Consider the following 16421-nt stretch of genomic DNA (forward strand, 5'->3'; position numbering starts at 1 on the left):
TTGGGGTTTCTTCTCCCTGGTCCGTAAAGCCAATGCCTGGTAAAGGATATCTTACCAAGCTGGGTAGCATTACCACAAACAATTCACAACACCCAACACCAAATGCAAGAAGGTCCAACCTCATCCAGAAGCCCATGGTCACAATGCTCACCCCATCTGCTTGTGGCTGAAGTCACTGAGAGGAATTATTTTGGTACCAAGAACACATTTCTCCAGTTCCTGTCCATATGTGAGGAGAAATGGCAAACGCCTCGCTGTGTGACAGTGTCCAGAAACAAGCAGGCTCTCACGTTGGTGAGTGTGACACTAACCTCACCCACAGCAGTGGCTCTGGGGAGCTCCCTTGAAGAAGTAAGATATTTTCCAGAGGAGGGTGGGGCGCGGCAGAGATAACACGGAAAGGGAAAACCAAGCATCCCATTCTGAAAGCGTGGGCTTGGCAAGTGGCGGCTATGTGACAGGCTGTCTCCTGCGGGCGTGTCCCTCTCCCCTGTCCTGTGGCTCAGCCTTCCCTGACTCCTCACCCCAGGGCACAGAACCCCTCCTCAGCCATGACTGCTTGTAACAAAACCCCACTCCCATAAAAGAGATACATCTGCACAGTGTTCACTTGCATGGGATTTGATCTACGCCTGGGGAAGCAGTCTAACTTCTGTGGGCCTCACAGGTGTCGTTGACACCCACCATGACAGAAAAGGGAATGGGGTTGGAACCTCGGCTCTCTCACTTGGCTGTGTGACCATGGGCAAGCTTAGTAACCTCTCTGAGCCTCAGTTTCTTCATCTGCAAAATAAAATAACTTTATGCTCATCAGGTTGTTTTATCAGAATAAATATGATTAAATAAAATCGTGTATGTAAAGGACCTAGAAAATGCCTAGGAGTGGTCTATAAATATTACTTTCCCTAAGTGCCTCATTGTGTTGCTTACTAAATGATATTATATCCTTTGTAGTGGACTGCCATTTCTTTTAACTTCTGGTCATGATGGCCCCTTTTAGCTTCTTCTATTTTTGCTTTAGAGAAGATACAATATGTTTGTTGTTTAGTTATAATAAACCTGTATGCTGCAGCCAGCTTAGTCTAATAATACTCTCAAATACTAGAATGATTAGAGGGACATTCGTCTTCCCATGAATTCATTTATATTCCACCTTATTCCAAAAGTATTTTGAGGAGCTCACAAAAAATAAATACAACAGGATACAAGGAGATAAAACTAGTTGTTATAAGTTAGTTATAAAGTTGGTCCTGAGCTTTCCAGAAGCCGAAGCAAAGAGGGAAAGCTGAGCTGCAGTAAGAGTCACAGCACAAGATGCCAGTTGCTTTCAGGAAACACAGCTTGCCCTGTAGGTGACTCAGCGTGAACTCTGCCCCACCCCTAACAGCATCTCTGCAGGACGGCTGCCTCTGATCCTGCCTTTAGTACAAAACAGGGCTCCACACCTGATGGTGGCTCAAGAAAGATCTAAGCAAGAAAGGAGGGTTTCTGTTGGTCTGGCTGGATCCAGGGGTGGGATTTTGGTCCTTGGGGAATCAATGAAATATACATTCATTCCAGTTACTATAGATGCATAGAAATTACGCCACAACTTAGTAACTTAAACTACCACTTTATTTTGCTTCCAATGTTGTGGGCCAAGAACTTGGAGAGGCTACAACACAGATAGCTTATTTCTGCTCCATGATGCTGGGGGCTGACCTAGGGGCCACTCAAAAGCTGGAATACGAAGGCATCTTCACTTACATGTCTGGTGGCTGACCTGGCTGTTGACTAGGACAAGAGTGCTCACACCTGGCCTTCTGCTCGGCCACGGCTTCCTCGCTGCGTGAAGGCCTAAAGTGAGTAAAAATTCTCATAGGGCTGCTCAGGGCTCCACAAGTGAGTGCCCCAGAGAACCAGCCAGAAGCTGGAAAATCTTTTCTAGCCACGTCTCAGAAGTTATACAAAGTCCCTTTCACTGCATCTAGTTGGTTACAAGCAGGTCACAGATTATGGGGAAAGGGCAGGGACACCACTTCTTGAGAAGAGGCCTGTCAAAGTCACATTGTAGAAAAGCAGTGGGTAGGAGATATTGTCGCCGCCATCTTTAAAAAATGTAATCTGTCACAACATCCTTTATGTAATCACATGTAAATACCTTATCCTGCAACCAAGAGTTTGATAAGAATTGAGTGCCTCCAAAGGGTTAAAGGGTGTCCTTCCAGTGCCAAACATCAGGTGAGGAGGTCTTGGTTTGGTCTAAATGGGTATACCACAGCAGCTTTGAGAGTGACCGTGATCACACGCTGAGAGGATCAGCAGATCTGGGTCCCCACGTGTATTATTCTGCTCAGGCTGCCACAACATATAATACCACAGACTGGGGGGCTTACACTACAAAACGTAAAACAAATTTCTCAAATTACAGATGCTAGAAGTCTGAGCTCAAGGTGCAAGCATGGTCAGGTTCTGCTGAGGCCTCTCGCCCTCGGCCCCAGATGGCCAGCTTCCCGCTGTGTGTGCTCGCTCTCTGGTATCTCTTCTTATTAGGGCACTAATCCCATATCTAACCCTACTGACCTCCCAAAGGCCCAGTCTTCAAATACCATTACACTGGGGATTAGGAATTCAAAATAGGAATTTGAAGGGGGCACAAATGTTCAGTCCGTAACACCATAGTTATAGACATGCCAGCATTCAGTGGAAAATGACGTCAATTCCTATTTCCAAATAGCTAGAGTCTTTAATCAAGTAGACAAATGACCCCCACGCGTGAGTTTTTCACTTTCTTTCTAACTTAGTCTTACAGCTAAAACTCAAGCCAAAGACTATGACATGGTTATAAATAGACCCAGAGCATCATTATATATAATTTGGAAAGGATTTCATTGCTGTACATCTGTAAGCAGTTCAGGAACACTTTCAAGCTGTGTTTACATGATATCAAACATCTGGATGAAAACTGAAAAAATAATCAATTTGGATTGGAAACAAAACAGAAGTACAAATCTCAGTGTCCTGGCCTTTGGAATACTGAATGCAGAGCCCGTCCCTTTACCCGAAGAAAGAGATAATGGTGCACAAGAGGTGCCACGGAGGTGGCCAAGGGAGAAGGGGGCTTCCATGGGAAGGCAGACTTAAAAAAAAAAAAAAGAGAGAGAGAGCGAGCTCCATTATGTATACTGGGATTGGGAAGGGATGAAATCAAAGGCTACGAAAAACAGGAAGAATACAAATCTAAGAGAACAAAGCTGCTGGAACCAGGGGCATTGAAGCTTGAAGGCAATAATTTTAGTTCAACTGAAACCCAATAATAAATCTGGCTATCAGGCGAGGGGGTGTGCAGGATACGCAAGCTACCAAATAGCCAATGAATTATTCCTTTAAGCATCACAACCAATGCTGACTCTTTAAACATCACAACGTATTTTTACTCTTTCAGGCAAAAACCTTTCTAAAATGTGGTACACATCTCCCAGGCTTCCTAAAGAGAATACCCTGTACCCAGATCATGATGATGGCCCTCTTGCTAAAACCCAGAGCCTGAAATACTTTAGCTTTTAATCTCTGTTTTTCCAAAGTTCTTCTATTTTCTTTTTCCATTATTTCTCAGCTTTTTGTTCCTGAGCCATGGTTCCAGGATAGGTTCCCCAGATACACAGCCCCTGAGATAAGGTTTGGGGGGCAAGTTGCTGGTTTAGGAGGTGATCCCAGGGAGCAGCAGCAGGAGGCTGAGAGACTGACAGAAAAGGGAAGGCAGCCCACACAGGTGCGCTACTTCCAAGGGCTGAGTGCGTACCCCCTGAGGCAGCTGGGGCTCAGCAGCACTGGGGCCTCTGCGAGACTGTGCAGAGCTGTCCCACACGGGGAACAGGAACCTAGATTGTGTCTCCAGTCCTGTCCATTGCTCTTTGAGAGCCGCTCCCTTAGCTCCCTGGCAGGTGTCTTCCGGAAGCCTGCAGGCGTGCAGGCATCTGCGGGAGGAAGCCAGCAGGACAGAGGGGAAGGCGAACGCCAAGGGGATGTGGGCGAGGACACAAGCTCCTCCACTCCGGCTCCAGTGCTGCCTGGAGCGGCTGCTCCACCCTGCCCTCCTCTTCGCACACCTGACAGAATTTGGGGGTAAAGAAAAAAAACTGGATTATGAGTGAGACCTAAGGGACTCCCCTCTGCCTCAAAGATACCTTTTTTGATAGCTTAGGGGCCTTTACTTTCTGACTTCTCCTGGTTTTTTGTTATATTCTTTAAAAAGGTGTTATAAGACAGCTAGTAATTAAAAAAAATTTTTTTGGCCACTCAAAAATACCCAATGAAATTAATTTCTAAAGCAAAGTAAGAGTCCCCAAATGACAGGTTGTATTAGGCAAACTCTCTGGAGATGACAACTGACTGTTCGTGTTACCTCAAGAAATAGGAAATAGCCAAACCTCAGACAGAGTCAGTGTCCAGGGCGGGGCTCCTATCCCAAGAAGGATGCATGAGTGCAATGGGGAAGCTGAGGCAAAACCCACCCCACTGGTTTACACACTCTGTGAGGCCCAGCCAAAGGGAGAACTGTGGGTCCGTGGATATGCAGGGGCCCCAGGTTCACTGGACGCTGGGCATAAGGCTCATCCGATCCCTTGTCTTGTGGGGGAAGAGCACTTGGTCAGTACACTAGCAGGGAGGTGGGGGGGCATGTGGAAGGCGTGTGAGATGGCCAACTGTAGGTCCTCAAAACTGACATCCGAAGAAGGCTGGGGCAGGCAGCACTGACTTATTTAAAGTCACGTATCAAGTTTATGAACTGCCAGGACAAAAACCCAGGTGTCTTCAATCAACCACAGCGGAAATTACCCAACACTTAGTAGTCCAGAGGCGTAGCCAAGAACAAGATGTGGGTTCCAGGGACAGCAGGGCACACTGGCAAAAAGTTCCCATGAGGATAATTCCAGGGAGAAGGGCCCAAGGCCAAGCCTCAGAGTCAAAACCTCAAGCCATCAGAGCAAAGCACACCGGCTGGCAGGCAGGCAGGAGACAGGGACACAGGGGAGGGGGCGGAGGGGCGTGTGGTGGGGGCAAGGTGCTCACACACTGGGACTGGGGCTTCCACAAACAGAGAGCCGGATAAGTTAAATGTGGGGCAAGGCAGGAGGCAAGAAGAGACTGGAATGGGGTGGGTGTGGGACAAACACATCACTGCTTAGATTCTGGCTAGTTCTTTGTTTTGATACATATTCAGGGCTCTCCCATGTATGGGGAGCAGAGCAGATGGTAAAGACAGAAGTTCTTAGATGAAAAGAGAGGCCTCGAGCTCTGGCTTGGGGTACTGGAACTGGGCAAGGATGGAGAAAGTGCTGTCGCAGCAATGAAGACGTGAGTGAAGAGACAGAAGGAGGGAGACTGCAGATTTGGAAAGAAAGAGGTAAAAATCAAGAAATTTGTGAAAGAAATAGCAGTAGAATTTGATAAGACTGTGAATGCCAAAGTAGGAATAAGACAAAAATCAGGGAACTAATCTGAAGACTGCCAGTCTGAAGATCTGGGAGGCTGTTGGCACCCCCAGGTGACAATGGAGACTTTGGAAATATGTGTTCGCTTGGGACTGAGAGTGAGCATTGCTCCGATCCTACCCTCCGCCCTGTGTCTAGCACAGGAGAGCAACACGGTGCCCCAGGCTGTCCTCTTGCCTGTGGGTCACTCCCCATTCCTGTTTGCAACAATATCATTGTACTAAGGAAGGAAATAGGTGTCCCCTAAACCTATATCTGAAACAGAAATGCAATTCTTGATCCTTAGATTTGCCACCTTCACCAAGAGGAGTTAAAGTATGAGTATGTGAAGGGTGAACTGAGTTCATGGATTCTTGACAATTATGGGACTTGACAAAATCCACATTGGAAGAAAGTAACATAAAATTTGGAGGATAAAAGGATATAAGCAGCCAACTGGAAATATGGTGTCAATGTGTCTGTATGGGGGGAGGATTTGTTCATTTGAACGAGGTCACTGTGACTCAAATGTTGTACTGTAATTATGTTATCTGAAAAAGCTTCAGTAAATCTAACCACTCATGAATGTCTAGATAACACAAATTTGTAAGATCTAAAAACCAGCTAAGATTGGTACTGACAACAAAGGAGGAAGTTGTTGAAACACTGGCAACTCCCATGGGACACGTGTTAACGGTTTGAACTAAAATAAATTATGTATCTTGGCTCTGGGAGGATTTCCCATCTATACATTCTGTTTGAGGTGTTAAATGTTTACATTCACAGGAGAGAAACCAGGGAAATAATAGTCATTGGCCCAGGGTTCCCTGCCAAGGAATGACATTAATTTATGACTTTCCTCAGAGAATGGTCAAAAGTTTATGGCAACCAGAAATCAGATCCAGTGTTTGAAAGAGTCCTCCCTTCGAAGTGTTGATAACTTCAACCAGGCAGATTAGCTTTGAACACAGAAGAGAGAGATCAATTAAAGAACAATGCCATTGGAAGACTGGGTGGGAAAGAAAATGTTGGCTGGAGAGGAGAGAGGAATGGAAAGTTTGAGCATCCAGAAGAGAAGGGGAGGGGAGGGAAGAGAAGGGAATAGAACCAAGTTGTTGATGAGATGAAGAAATTAAAAAGAGGGGCTGGTCAAGTCTTGCTTCTGACCATTCCATTCCAGGTGAAGATGGGCTACTGGAACGCTGGTGTGCAGGAGGTAAAAGAGGAGAAAGAGCAACGCTGAGAACAGAGATCTGGGAGCAGAAGGCAGAAGCAGATTGACTGATGCAGTGAAGGAGAGTGAAGGGCCATAAGGGAGCCTGGTGGTATGATGGGTATCCTGAACTAGAGCTGGAGTCCTGGGTTCTAGCCTCACATTTGCCCCTAACTTTTGGCAAGCCATTCCATCTTTCTGGACCTGTTTTTTAATATTTAAAGGGAAAAGGTTAGATTAGGTGAGCTTGCACAGCCCTCTTCTCTTCTGCAGCCCTCCATTCAACACAGATATTATGAAATCAGAGGCTTATATAAATGGAGCCTTCCAGACTGGAACATGTATTTAGCTTTTCTAAGTAGCAAATGCTTTGAAGGGAGGAAGTAAGGTTCTACTCAACACTTGGTGAGCAGTATTTGTTCTGTAAAATAATTAGCAAGTAAGCATTATTGAACTGGGTTGTCACATAATTAAAAGAGAACTGAAAGGAAAAACGAATTTAGGAGACCCAATTTCCCCTTCCATAGATCAGAAGAGCGATTAAGATAAACCACCGGTTGATGGTTAATAAAGATATATGCAGGAGGAGAGAAAGGAGAACTGATTTAGTCAGGAGCCTTAAGTTCTAGTCCCAACTCTGCGCGTTGAGGATTTGAGTGTGTCATTGTTCTCTGTGCCTCAGCTTGCAAAGGAATCCTAAGGATCATGGGGTCCAGCCTCCCACAATACAGTCATCCACCTGTAATCATTACAATACTCTTTCTTCTTTCTGTGGGTCTGTACTAACAAGATCCTACTAGGAAAGCAGAGCTATGTTATATTTTTTCAAAAGAGTAATGCAGGGAACTGGCTACATAGGTGATGGAAGAGCTAAAAAGACAAACGCAGGACAGTGTGGCAACCTAGATAATAGCAACAGGTAGAAGCCAGCGACCCCCTTGGCTGAAGATACAAAAGGGAGGAAGTACTATGACTAGAACCCAGAAGCTGTGGCCACCAGATGGATGCTGGAACAGTAGGTCCATCTGGTGGGAGCTGGAGCCAGTGGGGAGACGCAGCCATCGTCAGAAGTGCCGAGCTCTCAGGGATAGAGGATTGAAGAGAATATTCTGGCTCTTCTTCCCCTGATCTCCAATCTTCTCTTACTGCCTCACATGAGCTGGATCCAGCTAGAAACCAGCTCACAGGAGCCTGGCAAACGCAGCCTGCAGGGGTCAGCCCTCTCCCATACACAGCAGAGAAAGGGCAGGGAATGCGCACAAGCTGGCCTAGACCAGCACTAGGTCCAAATTCCACTTTCTACTGACGTCTACCCATTAGTCCTCCATCAACCTAGAGTCTAGGTCTCCACATATGAGGACAACCATCTTGTCATGCATCGTTTTCTTTCTTCCCCAGCCCGACACTCAAACTTCCCCATACCCAATGCTTTCCAAAACTCCTTCATGATTCTGGTTCCCCTCCTCCAGGGGCTCCCTGGTATGGCTCCTTCAAATGTGGCACCAGATGTTCATGGGGTCCCAGGTGTCCATAGTACCAGCCAAATGCAGGAAGACTATTCCTGCTCTTCTTGCAGCAATGCATTGTTATCTTACTGTTGACTCATGTTATATTTACAAACAACCAAGACCCACATATCTTTTGCATGTAATTCCAAGTCTTCCCTAACCTGTCCTAGAAGGATAATCTACACATTTGGTAAGTACAATCAAATTCCAAATTCATCCTCTAAATCACTGACTTTTTTCTCTTACTATTGTTTATTTTTATTTCCTGTATCACTGACTTAAATACACACACAGACATATACATACATACATACATACATACATATATACCAGAGCTAAGGACAGAACTCTATGTCACTCCACCAGAGACCACATTAACAAAGAACCATGAATCAAGGCTTCCTGGGTAGGGTTATCCAACCAACAGCAAGGGAACCCTGTGCTTTACTTACAATATATGGTATCTGTGGCAATCAGTTCCCTCCACTTTGGACCTGAAACACAGAGGGTGCTCAATGAATATTTGCTGCATTGAAATTGAATAAAATTATCTTGTTTCATTCATCTAATGACTCTATTTAAAGAAAGTTAACATGGTCATTTTAATGGGGCATGATAATGAACCCATGTTGGCTGCTGGTGATCACCATTTTCTTCTATAAATGTTTATTAACATGTTTGCTCCAGATTTTTGCTAGAAAGTAACAAAAATGCTGCCATTGTTATTCCTGGAATCCACTCCTTTCTTCTTTTAAAAACTGGGGCAATATTGCCCCTATCCAGTCTTTGGATACGCTCTTACCTTACTCAAAAGCTTTAAGGACTCTAGTGGCTGCTTAAGCCTCAAGGGTCTTCACTCCCTCTTCTCCCCAGTAGGAATAATATCAACACTTTCCATGTCACAGAGCTGTATAAGGATCCAGGAAGATGGGAAGACACTGGGCACAGTTAAAACAGGTACTAGGGGCTCACATAAGAGCCATGTGTACATACAGTGCCAATACAGCACAGTCACATCCTGCAGCCCCCCAAAGTGAACGCCACGAGCAAGACCAGATGCGGCATGCGATCAGGGAGACACCCAGCAGGGCTGAACCTCTCATCCTGGCCCTGCTGTTTAAGAGGCTTCCAAACAACCCGATAGGAAGCTGAGCCAGAGCACAACAGAGACTGCGCCCACAGAGTTTTCTTGCCTCTCCCTCTTTCCCTTCCTCCTGCCTTACTCTCAATTTTCCTCTCCCTCTGAATCAGTGCGTTAGAGTTACTATAACTGTATTAGCTGCTCGGGAAGCTGTCCTGTAGGCAGTAAATGAAGGCAGAAGCTAAGAACCTAGGAGAACAGCCTGATGCCTAATTTGCCAGCCTCTTCCACCCCCTGCCTCCCACAGGTGTTTAGACTCGGATGGGGATGTGCATCAGACACACTGCCCACAATAAAAATATGGAAGGAAAGTTTCCACTCTCCTCGACCTATAGGAACTCCCTCTGAGCTCAAACAACGCTTGATAAATGCAAGAATGAACTCTAATAACCCACCCTCCTCCGAGAGGGGATCACGCCCACGAAAATTCTTTATACCCTTAAAGTCTTGGGATATTTACAACAAATATTTTGTTAGCTACAATTTTGTTGTTTCTCTTTCTCCCAAGACCAAATGAGGCTGCTGAATGTTCACAGACAGTGATTAAAGATGTGGGCAAAATTTAGATATGACAATGCTCACTGATGCTGCCTATTATAACAGAAAAGTGGAAGCAACCTGTATGTCCAACAAAAGAGGACCGTTTAAATAAGTTGTGGTGCACCCATACAATAGAATACTGTGCAGCTATTAAAAATCATTTTGTCAGAGAGTGGATGGAATGATGTTTACAATATATTGTTAAAAGGAAAAGGCAAGTTATAAAAGCAGAATGCTATATACCACAAAGAGGGATTTTTTTTTTTCAAAAAGATGTAACATTCATTGCAACTGGTGGAATTATGAATGGATTTAAAATTTTTCTTTTTTATCATTTTCAGGTGTTTTCCAATTTTTCTACAGTGATGTGAATTGCTTTGGAAATAGGGTGGCAGGGGGAGGGGCAATAAAACTTATTTTTCTAGCCAGAAAGAAATAGGAAAAGCCCACTCTTTAAAGGCTGTCTTCTGGCACCTTGTTCTGCCAGAACAAGCCAGCTCAGACCCCGCTGCCCAGCTTGCCTAGAGCCCCATGGAGGCCGCCTCGGCTCTGGCAGAAGCTTCCTAGGTGCCAGCATCTACCTTGAAACAAGTTATTGAAAATGGAGTTGTCCTGGCCAGCCTCTCCCTGGAGGGTGTTCTGGCCACCCTGAAGTACCAAGGGCCACTGCCGCCCAGAGAGACAGCGTTCCAGAGCCCTGCGGGTTTTTAAGGCAGAGCAGCAGCCCTAGCTTGTGAGAGGAACCTCCCTCCCGCCTCCCAGCTGCCTGCCGAAGGTTTGCAGACAGCTCCCTTTCCATCCCACAAGAGGAGACAGGCAGATGAGTCATAGCACTGGCTCAGATTAAAGAAGTATTATTGTGTTAGCAAAAATGGATCCATTTTATTATCTGTTTCTTGACACCTTACAAATAGATATGTTTTCCCAACCAGACAGGCAAGTTCCTTAAAAAGCCAACAATTTCGTTAAGCTGAAGCTGAAGAAATGACCAGTAAGAGTTAGAAACGCTTGTGTCTGAAGAGCAGCCAGACTGAAAAGATGTAGTGGAAACACTGAGGAAAGTGGTTTATAACCCTCAGACTCTAGACTCAAGTCTGCAAAGTGATGCCATTCTTCTAAAAATACACAGAGGAACTATGGAAATCCTTTCCTCTTTTCTAAGAGTTTTCTCTCTCTTTCCTTTGTTTAAAGAAATATGCTAGCATTGGTTCATGAAGAAGATTGAAGCACAGATTTCAGTTTTCATGGGGGTAATGGTCATGGGATACTATTTTAAGGACTTCCTTCTCTTATACAGATTTTTCCACACTGGGAGAGGACAGATAAGGTATGTTCCACTAATGTTCCTCATTAAACACACATGCATGCCAGCAGTCATTTCCTTTTGTCTTGCTATCCCATGACAACAGATTGCATATCATCGGAAATTGGAATGGAGACCTTATTTTGTTTGGATCTCTCTTCTCCATTGTTTAATTCCACATTCAATTTTTCATTTTATATCTGCCTTCCTTGCAGAAATACACTATGACTGAATATAGAAATAGATAAATAAGTGTTATTTATTGAAGACTCACCTCATAGACTTTTCAGGAGCATTTGAGCCAGCAGCCTCCCCTCCCCCATTTATCTCTGGGCTGAAAGGTACTAGGTGCTCAGTAAAGATCTGATGGCTGATGGGCATGTCTGTGCTGTAAATGTGTGCTCCTGGCACTTTGCTTACTGTTGCTCAAGTTCCAGTAGTGAGCATCCTTGTTTCCTTTACTGCGGTGATGCATAGATGTTTTGGTGGTGTTTAGAGGAAGCTGGACGCCTCTTCAATCCAACATGCTCTGTTCTCTGACACTATCTTTGTTGTTTGTCCTTAAGGCTGCAAAGCTACGATGACAAACTTTTTAAATGATCCCAGCTATCTGTTTTTGTGTTGGGTTTTTTGTTTTTTTGTTTTTTTGGACTATCAACTTTTCCAAATGTTGCCATGACTTTTTTTTCATTTAAGAATGTGATTTTAAACATTTTGTTTTTCTAAATGAGATCCATTAGATCTAAGAATGAATGTTCTTTCCACTTACCAAACATTAACTGTGTGCCAGGCATTGGGTAATAGCTTCCACGCTCATTATTTCATTTACTCCCTTACCCTAAGGAGAAGATGCCAATACATGAGAAAACTGAGGGAAGGTAAGCCATTTGCCCAAGGTCACACATTTAGGGGGTGGGGCATCTCTTCCCATTAGTCCATAGAAACCCATCCAACTTTTATCAAAGTCCATGCGTTTGGCCATCCAGCAAATGTTTTCTGAGAGCAAAAAGTAGGGCTGTATTTGCACCCTGTGAAACCCATACCTCCCTAAAGGAAGAGGCCCCCAGTTAACAGAGAAGCCAAACTCACTTATGAAACTATATGTTGGCAGTTAGGAGCGGGTCTGGACATCACATAGCCTTGATTTCAAGCCCCTGCTCACCCACTTACTGGGCCTGAAATCACAGGAAAGTTATCTGCTCTCTCTGAGACTCAGTTTCCACATCTATAAAATGGAGGTAACAATATAGATTGAATTCTATAAACTTGCCAACTTGCAATCATTTTTGGCCTCCAACAAAACATTTTCAAATGACTCTACCTAAAATTTTTAATGGGTCATTGTAGGAGTGCACTCAATACGGAGCGGCTTTTAGTAGACTTCCTCTTCAGATTTCATTTTGCACAGGTCAGTGAAGTTAGCCTGTATTCTCTACCTACACTTCTATGCAGAGAAGCCCGCTTGAGGTTATGCAGGTGTCGGAGGTGATAATTCAGGGAGGCAATAAGACTGTGTGGGTAGTCAAGAATTACCAGCGAAGAATCTCCTGAGGCCCTACTGCTCCGTGTATTGCATCCCTTGGTTTAGCCTTAATTACTGAATAAATTTACTTTTTTCTTTCTTTTTTAAGAAAGTGGAAGGAGGGGTTATTGAGGAAGTTTAGCGTTCTGTGTTAAAGACAGAGAAAGGTTTTAAGTCACTGCTTGCCCCTCGAGTCTGGCAGGGCGGGCCCTGCCTTTGATGTGCACCGGGGCCAAGGCGCTCGGAACCGGCTTCGCAGCGGCAGGTCCACCCTGCCCCGCCCACGCCTGGAGAGGAACAGCCCGAGTTAGCACACCTGCCTGGCGTTGTTTACTTCCTCTCTGGGTACGAGTTCCTGCTCTTGGACCCTCGCTGGCGTTATCTTATGTACTCCCCCAAAACATTTCTCACAAAAGGGAACTCTCATTACTTTCCCCATTTTCCAAGAGGAAATAGAAGCTGAGTGACTCTCCCGAGGTCTCCAAGCGGTAGAGCCGCACTCAAACAGAGCAGTCCTCTCACTCGGAACCTCCTTTTCCCAGTTGGGTAGAGGCACCGTCTCACCTAAGAATCCTCCAAACTTGGCCACCCCCAAGAGAAAGAGCACGACCTCGCCGCGCTCCGCAAGTCCCGGGCTCCGGGCGCCGGGCCGGCGCGGGTAGGAGGAGTGGCACCGCCCCCGGGGTATTTAACCCTAGTCTGGGGCCCGCGGGGCGCCGGCCGCTCTGCTCCTCGCTGCTCGCGCCTCCCCTCTCCCTTCCCTGCTCTCTCCCGGCGCGCCCCACCCTCCGCCCCGCGCTCCGCTCCAGCGCAGGCACCGGCCGGCGGGCGCGGGGAGTGGGGCACGGGCGGCGCTCGCCTCTGCGGAGCCGGCCGGCGGCTGCGACCGCCGCGCACTGCCCAGACCGCACCGCCCCGGCTGCCGTCTCCCGGCTGCCCGTACGGAGTGCGCCGGACAGCCCGAGTCAGGACGCCGGCCCGGGGCGCCCGCAGAAAGGCGGGCGGCTGTGGACGCCCGGCCAGCAGCCCACAGCATGGATTCGGATTCCGGCGAGCAAAGCGAGGGCGAGCCGGTGACCGCCGCAGGTACTGAGGGGTCGCGGCAGCCCAGGGGGAGGGCTCTGCCCGGGAGGAGGAGAGGACAAGGCAGGAAATCGCGAGTATTTCTCCGAGATGCAGGCGGGAGGCCGATCCCCAGCAGCTCTGTGCCTTCCAGGGCGGGACCGGCGATTGCTCCGCGCTGGGAGTTTGTTTTCAGGCTTTCTCCTGCTTTGCTCTTGGACGCGCAGGGGACTGAGGTGCATTTGCGTGTGGCTCTCCACGCAACGTGGCTCCTAGGCTCGGGTCACCGGGGCTGGGTGGGGGTGGGGAAGGGTTCGGGAAATCCGAGTCCTGTTGTTAGCTACGGTGAGGGTTGCAAAACATCTGCCTTTTGAAATAACTTTCCGAGCCCTGGCCCGCCCTCGAACCCGGGGCGCCGTGGTCGCGGAGGGCCAGGTGACCCGGTGCGAGGATGTGACTGAGGCCCTGGGAAGGAAAAGCCCCGCGGGTGAACTTGCAGGGGTAAAACCACAGGTAGCGGCTGCGGTTTCCGAGGCTGCCGGACGATCCGGTGCAGAAGCTTTTGCCCATCGCTTATCCAGCACGCGCGCAGGAGGTCCCCGCGGACGGGGTCCCAGAACACACAAGCCGGGGCGCACCCGGCCGGGCTTCGCCTTTAAGAGGCGCCGCCGGCTTTTTCACAATCGATAGTTATTGAAACAATGGGTGGATGCTTACTTAGGAGAAAATGAATGTCCTCCCCCGCCTCTCCCTGATACTGAGCAACAGGAGGAAGCCGCCCACAGCCTTGGGTCGACTTACTGCTGGGCTCTGCCCACTTCCACCGGCCGGCGCCGCCAGCCGCCCTGGGGTCCGCGCACCAGGGACCAGAACGGGCGCGCCACGTGCCTTCCTTTTCGGCCCCCTTTGTGACCCTGAATGCTAGCCCTGGCCAGAAGACCTGGGACCTGAGGGCTGGGACCCACCTGGTTTAGACCCGAGGTCCCGGACTAGTCCCCACTCTTCCCAGTGTCCTCAAGGTGAGGACCAGGAGACAAGAGGCACTCTCAGTCCAGGAGTGGGTGTAGGAAAAGCAGGCTGTGGAACCAAGGCCTGCACATGTATTATTCACCTTCGTCTTCACAGCACCTAGCCAGCCAGGTGAGTATCGTGGCTTCCCCGCATCTCACGGCTAGGGAGCAGCCAGGGGCAGAGGGAGTGCGTCCCTTGCCGCTGCATCATACCCCTCAGCCTCTCTCTCACCCGGCGGCTGTGGTCAGCACTTTCAGGTGGGTGGGTGGGAAGGGAAGAGGCTGTGGAAAGGACAGGTGGCTTCACCAAGATGCCTGTGTGAGAGGACTTCTGTGTGCAAAGGCCACCTGCTCTGTGTAGGTATGTGTAGATATAATTAATAAACATGAGCCCTTTGCCTACGTGTATGTTTCTGTGACTATGAAACACCAAGATTTCATTTCCCAGGTGGCTGATGGATCTCCTCACATCATTTAAAAGTACGGGGGTGTTTTGTGTGTATCTAAGTATATCTTCAGGGCTGAAAGGGGGAGGGCAATGACACTGACACTTGACTCTCTCAAAATCCCAGGCACTGGCTCTCCTGCCCCCACCCTCAGATCTCCGTTGGGGATGATTGGAAAGGGGAGGAGGACTAGAAGGTTTAGAGAAGAGAGGGAAGGAGGAGAAGGGGGGAGACATTATAGAAGAGTTGGTACTTGGGTGAAAGGGGAGGGAAGGAGATCTTAAGGGTCTCGTCGCTTCTTCCTCCAGCCTGCCCAGCACTGAGCACCTGTATGTATTCAGCTCTGTGTCAGAAGGTCCCTGCACAGCTAACAGTAGACATTGCCACCGAAGTCAGATGGGTCCCACGAAGTAAAGGGCAGCCAGCTCTTCTGAGCTGTCACCATGTGTTTGTGCCTTATTGTTTTCTACAGTCATTTCTTCTTTCTCTGTGTGCTTGAATCCCACAAGTTGAACATTTATTTGAATGTCACAAGCCATTCTGCTAAATGACATTCAGTCTCACTCATTATTTTCAGTCTTAAAGTGTTCTTTGTGACAAAGCTTCAAAGCTTGATGCTAATTCACCACCTTGCTGTGGCTGCATCCTGTCAAATGAAGACTCTGTGGCAGCTTCAGATATAAGCTTCAGATATAGGAACTAAGGGGCTGACCTTAGTCCCTATAAGGAATGTGGCATTCAACTGGACCTGTATCTGTGCAAGCTGGATGGGTTTGTAACTGAGAAGGACAGGAGAGCACGTGGGATATCTTGGAATGCGTGTGTGTGCGCGCGCGCATGGGTGTATGTGTGTGTATGTCTGTGTGTAGCTACTTCATAGAGAGTTGAGATATAAAGGCCTCTTCTTCCTCGGTGCCCTGCCCTCCTTGAACTTGTGTAAAAGCCCTGCCCTAAGATGGGCCATATTAAGGTTAAGAGCATGAATTGTGGAATCAGAAAGATCCAGGTTTCAATTTCTACTTAATGGGCAAGTAACTTCATCGGTTCAAACCTCAGTTTTCCCCTCTGTAAAATGGGGATAACAATAGTACCACAAGGAGATAGTTAGGATTACATGAAACAATACATGAAAATGATCCTGGTAGTCATTTGGTAAATTTGATTATCACTTGATTGGATTAGGTGTTAAAAGAATACTGCTAAATAATGTATCCTAGTGCTGT

The 16421-nt window shown here is 47.4% G+C and overlaps 1 protein-coding gene across 1 annotated transcript in view; it reads left to right on the plus strand.

The window, feature by feature from the left end:
• The first annotated feature begins 13401 nt into the window (after nt 1–13401).
• The window catches only part of TNFAIP8L3 (TNF alpha induced protein 8 like 3), a 40105-nt gene continuing 37085 nt past the window's right edge, over nt 13402–16421 (plus strand). Inside the window, exon 1 of the mRNA XM_054565429.1 lies at nt 13402–13766. Coding sequence (XP_054421404.1) covers nt 13715–13766 — 52 coding nt within the window. The 5' untranslated portion in view covers nt 13402–13714. The remainder of the gene's footprint in view (nt 13767–16421) is intronic.

This window comes from Pteronotus mesoamericanus, unplaced genomic scaffold (assembly GCF_021234165.1).
Source record: "Pteronotus mesoamericanus isolate MK-2021 breed Mesoamerican mustached bat unplaced genomic scaffold, CSHL_Meso_final contig_164, whole genome shotgun sequence".
NCBI lineage: Eukaryota > Metazoa > Chordata > Mammalia > Chiroptera > Mormoopidae > Pteronotus > Pteronotus mesoamericanus.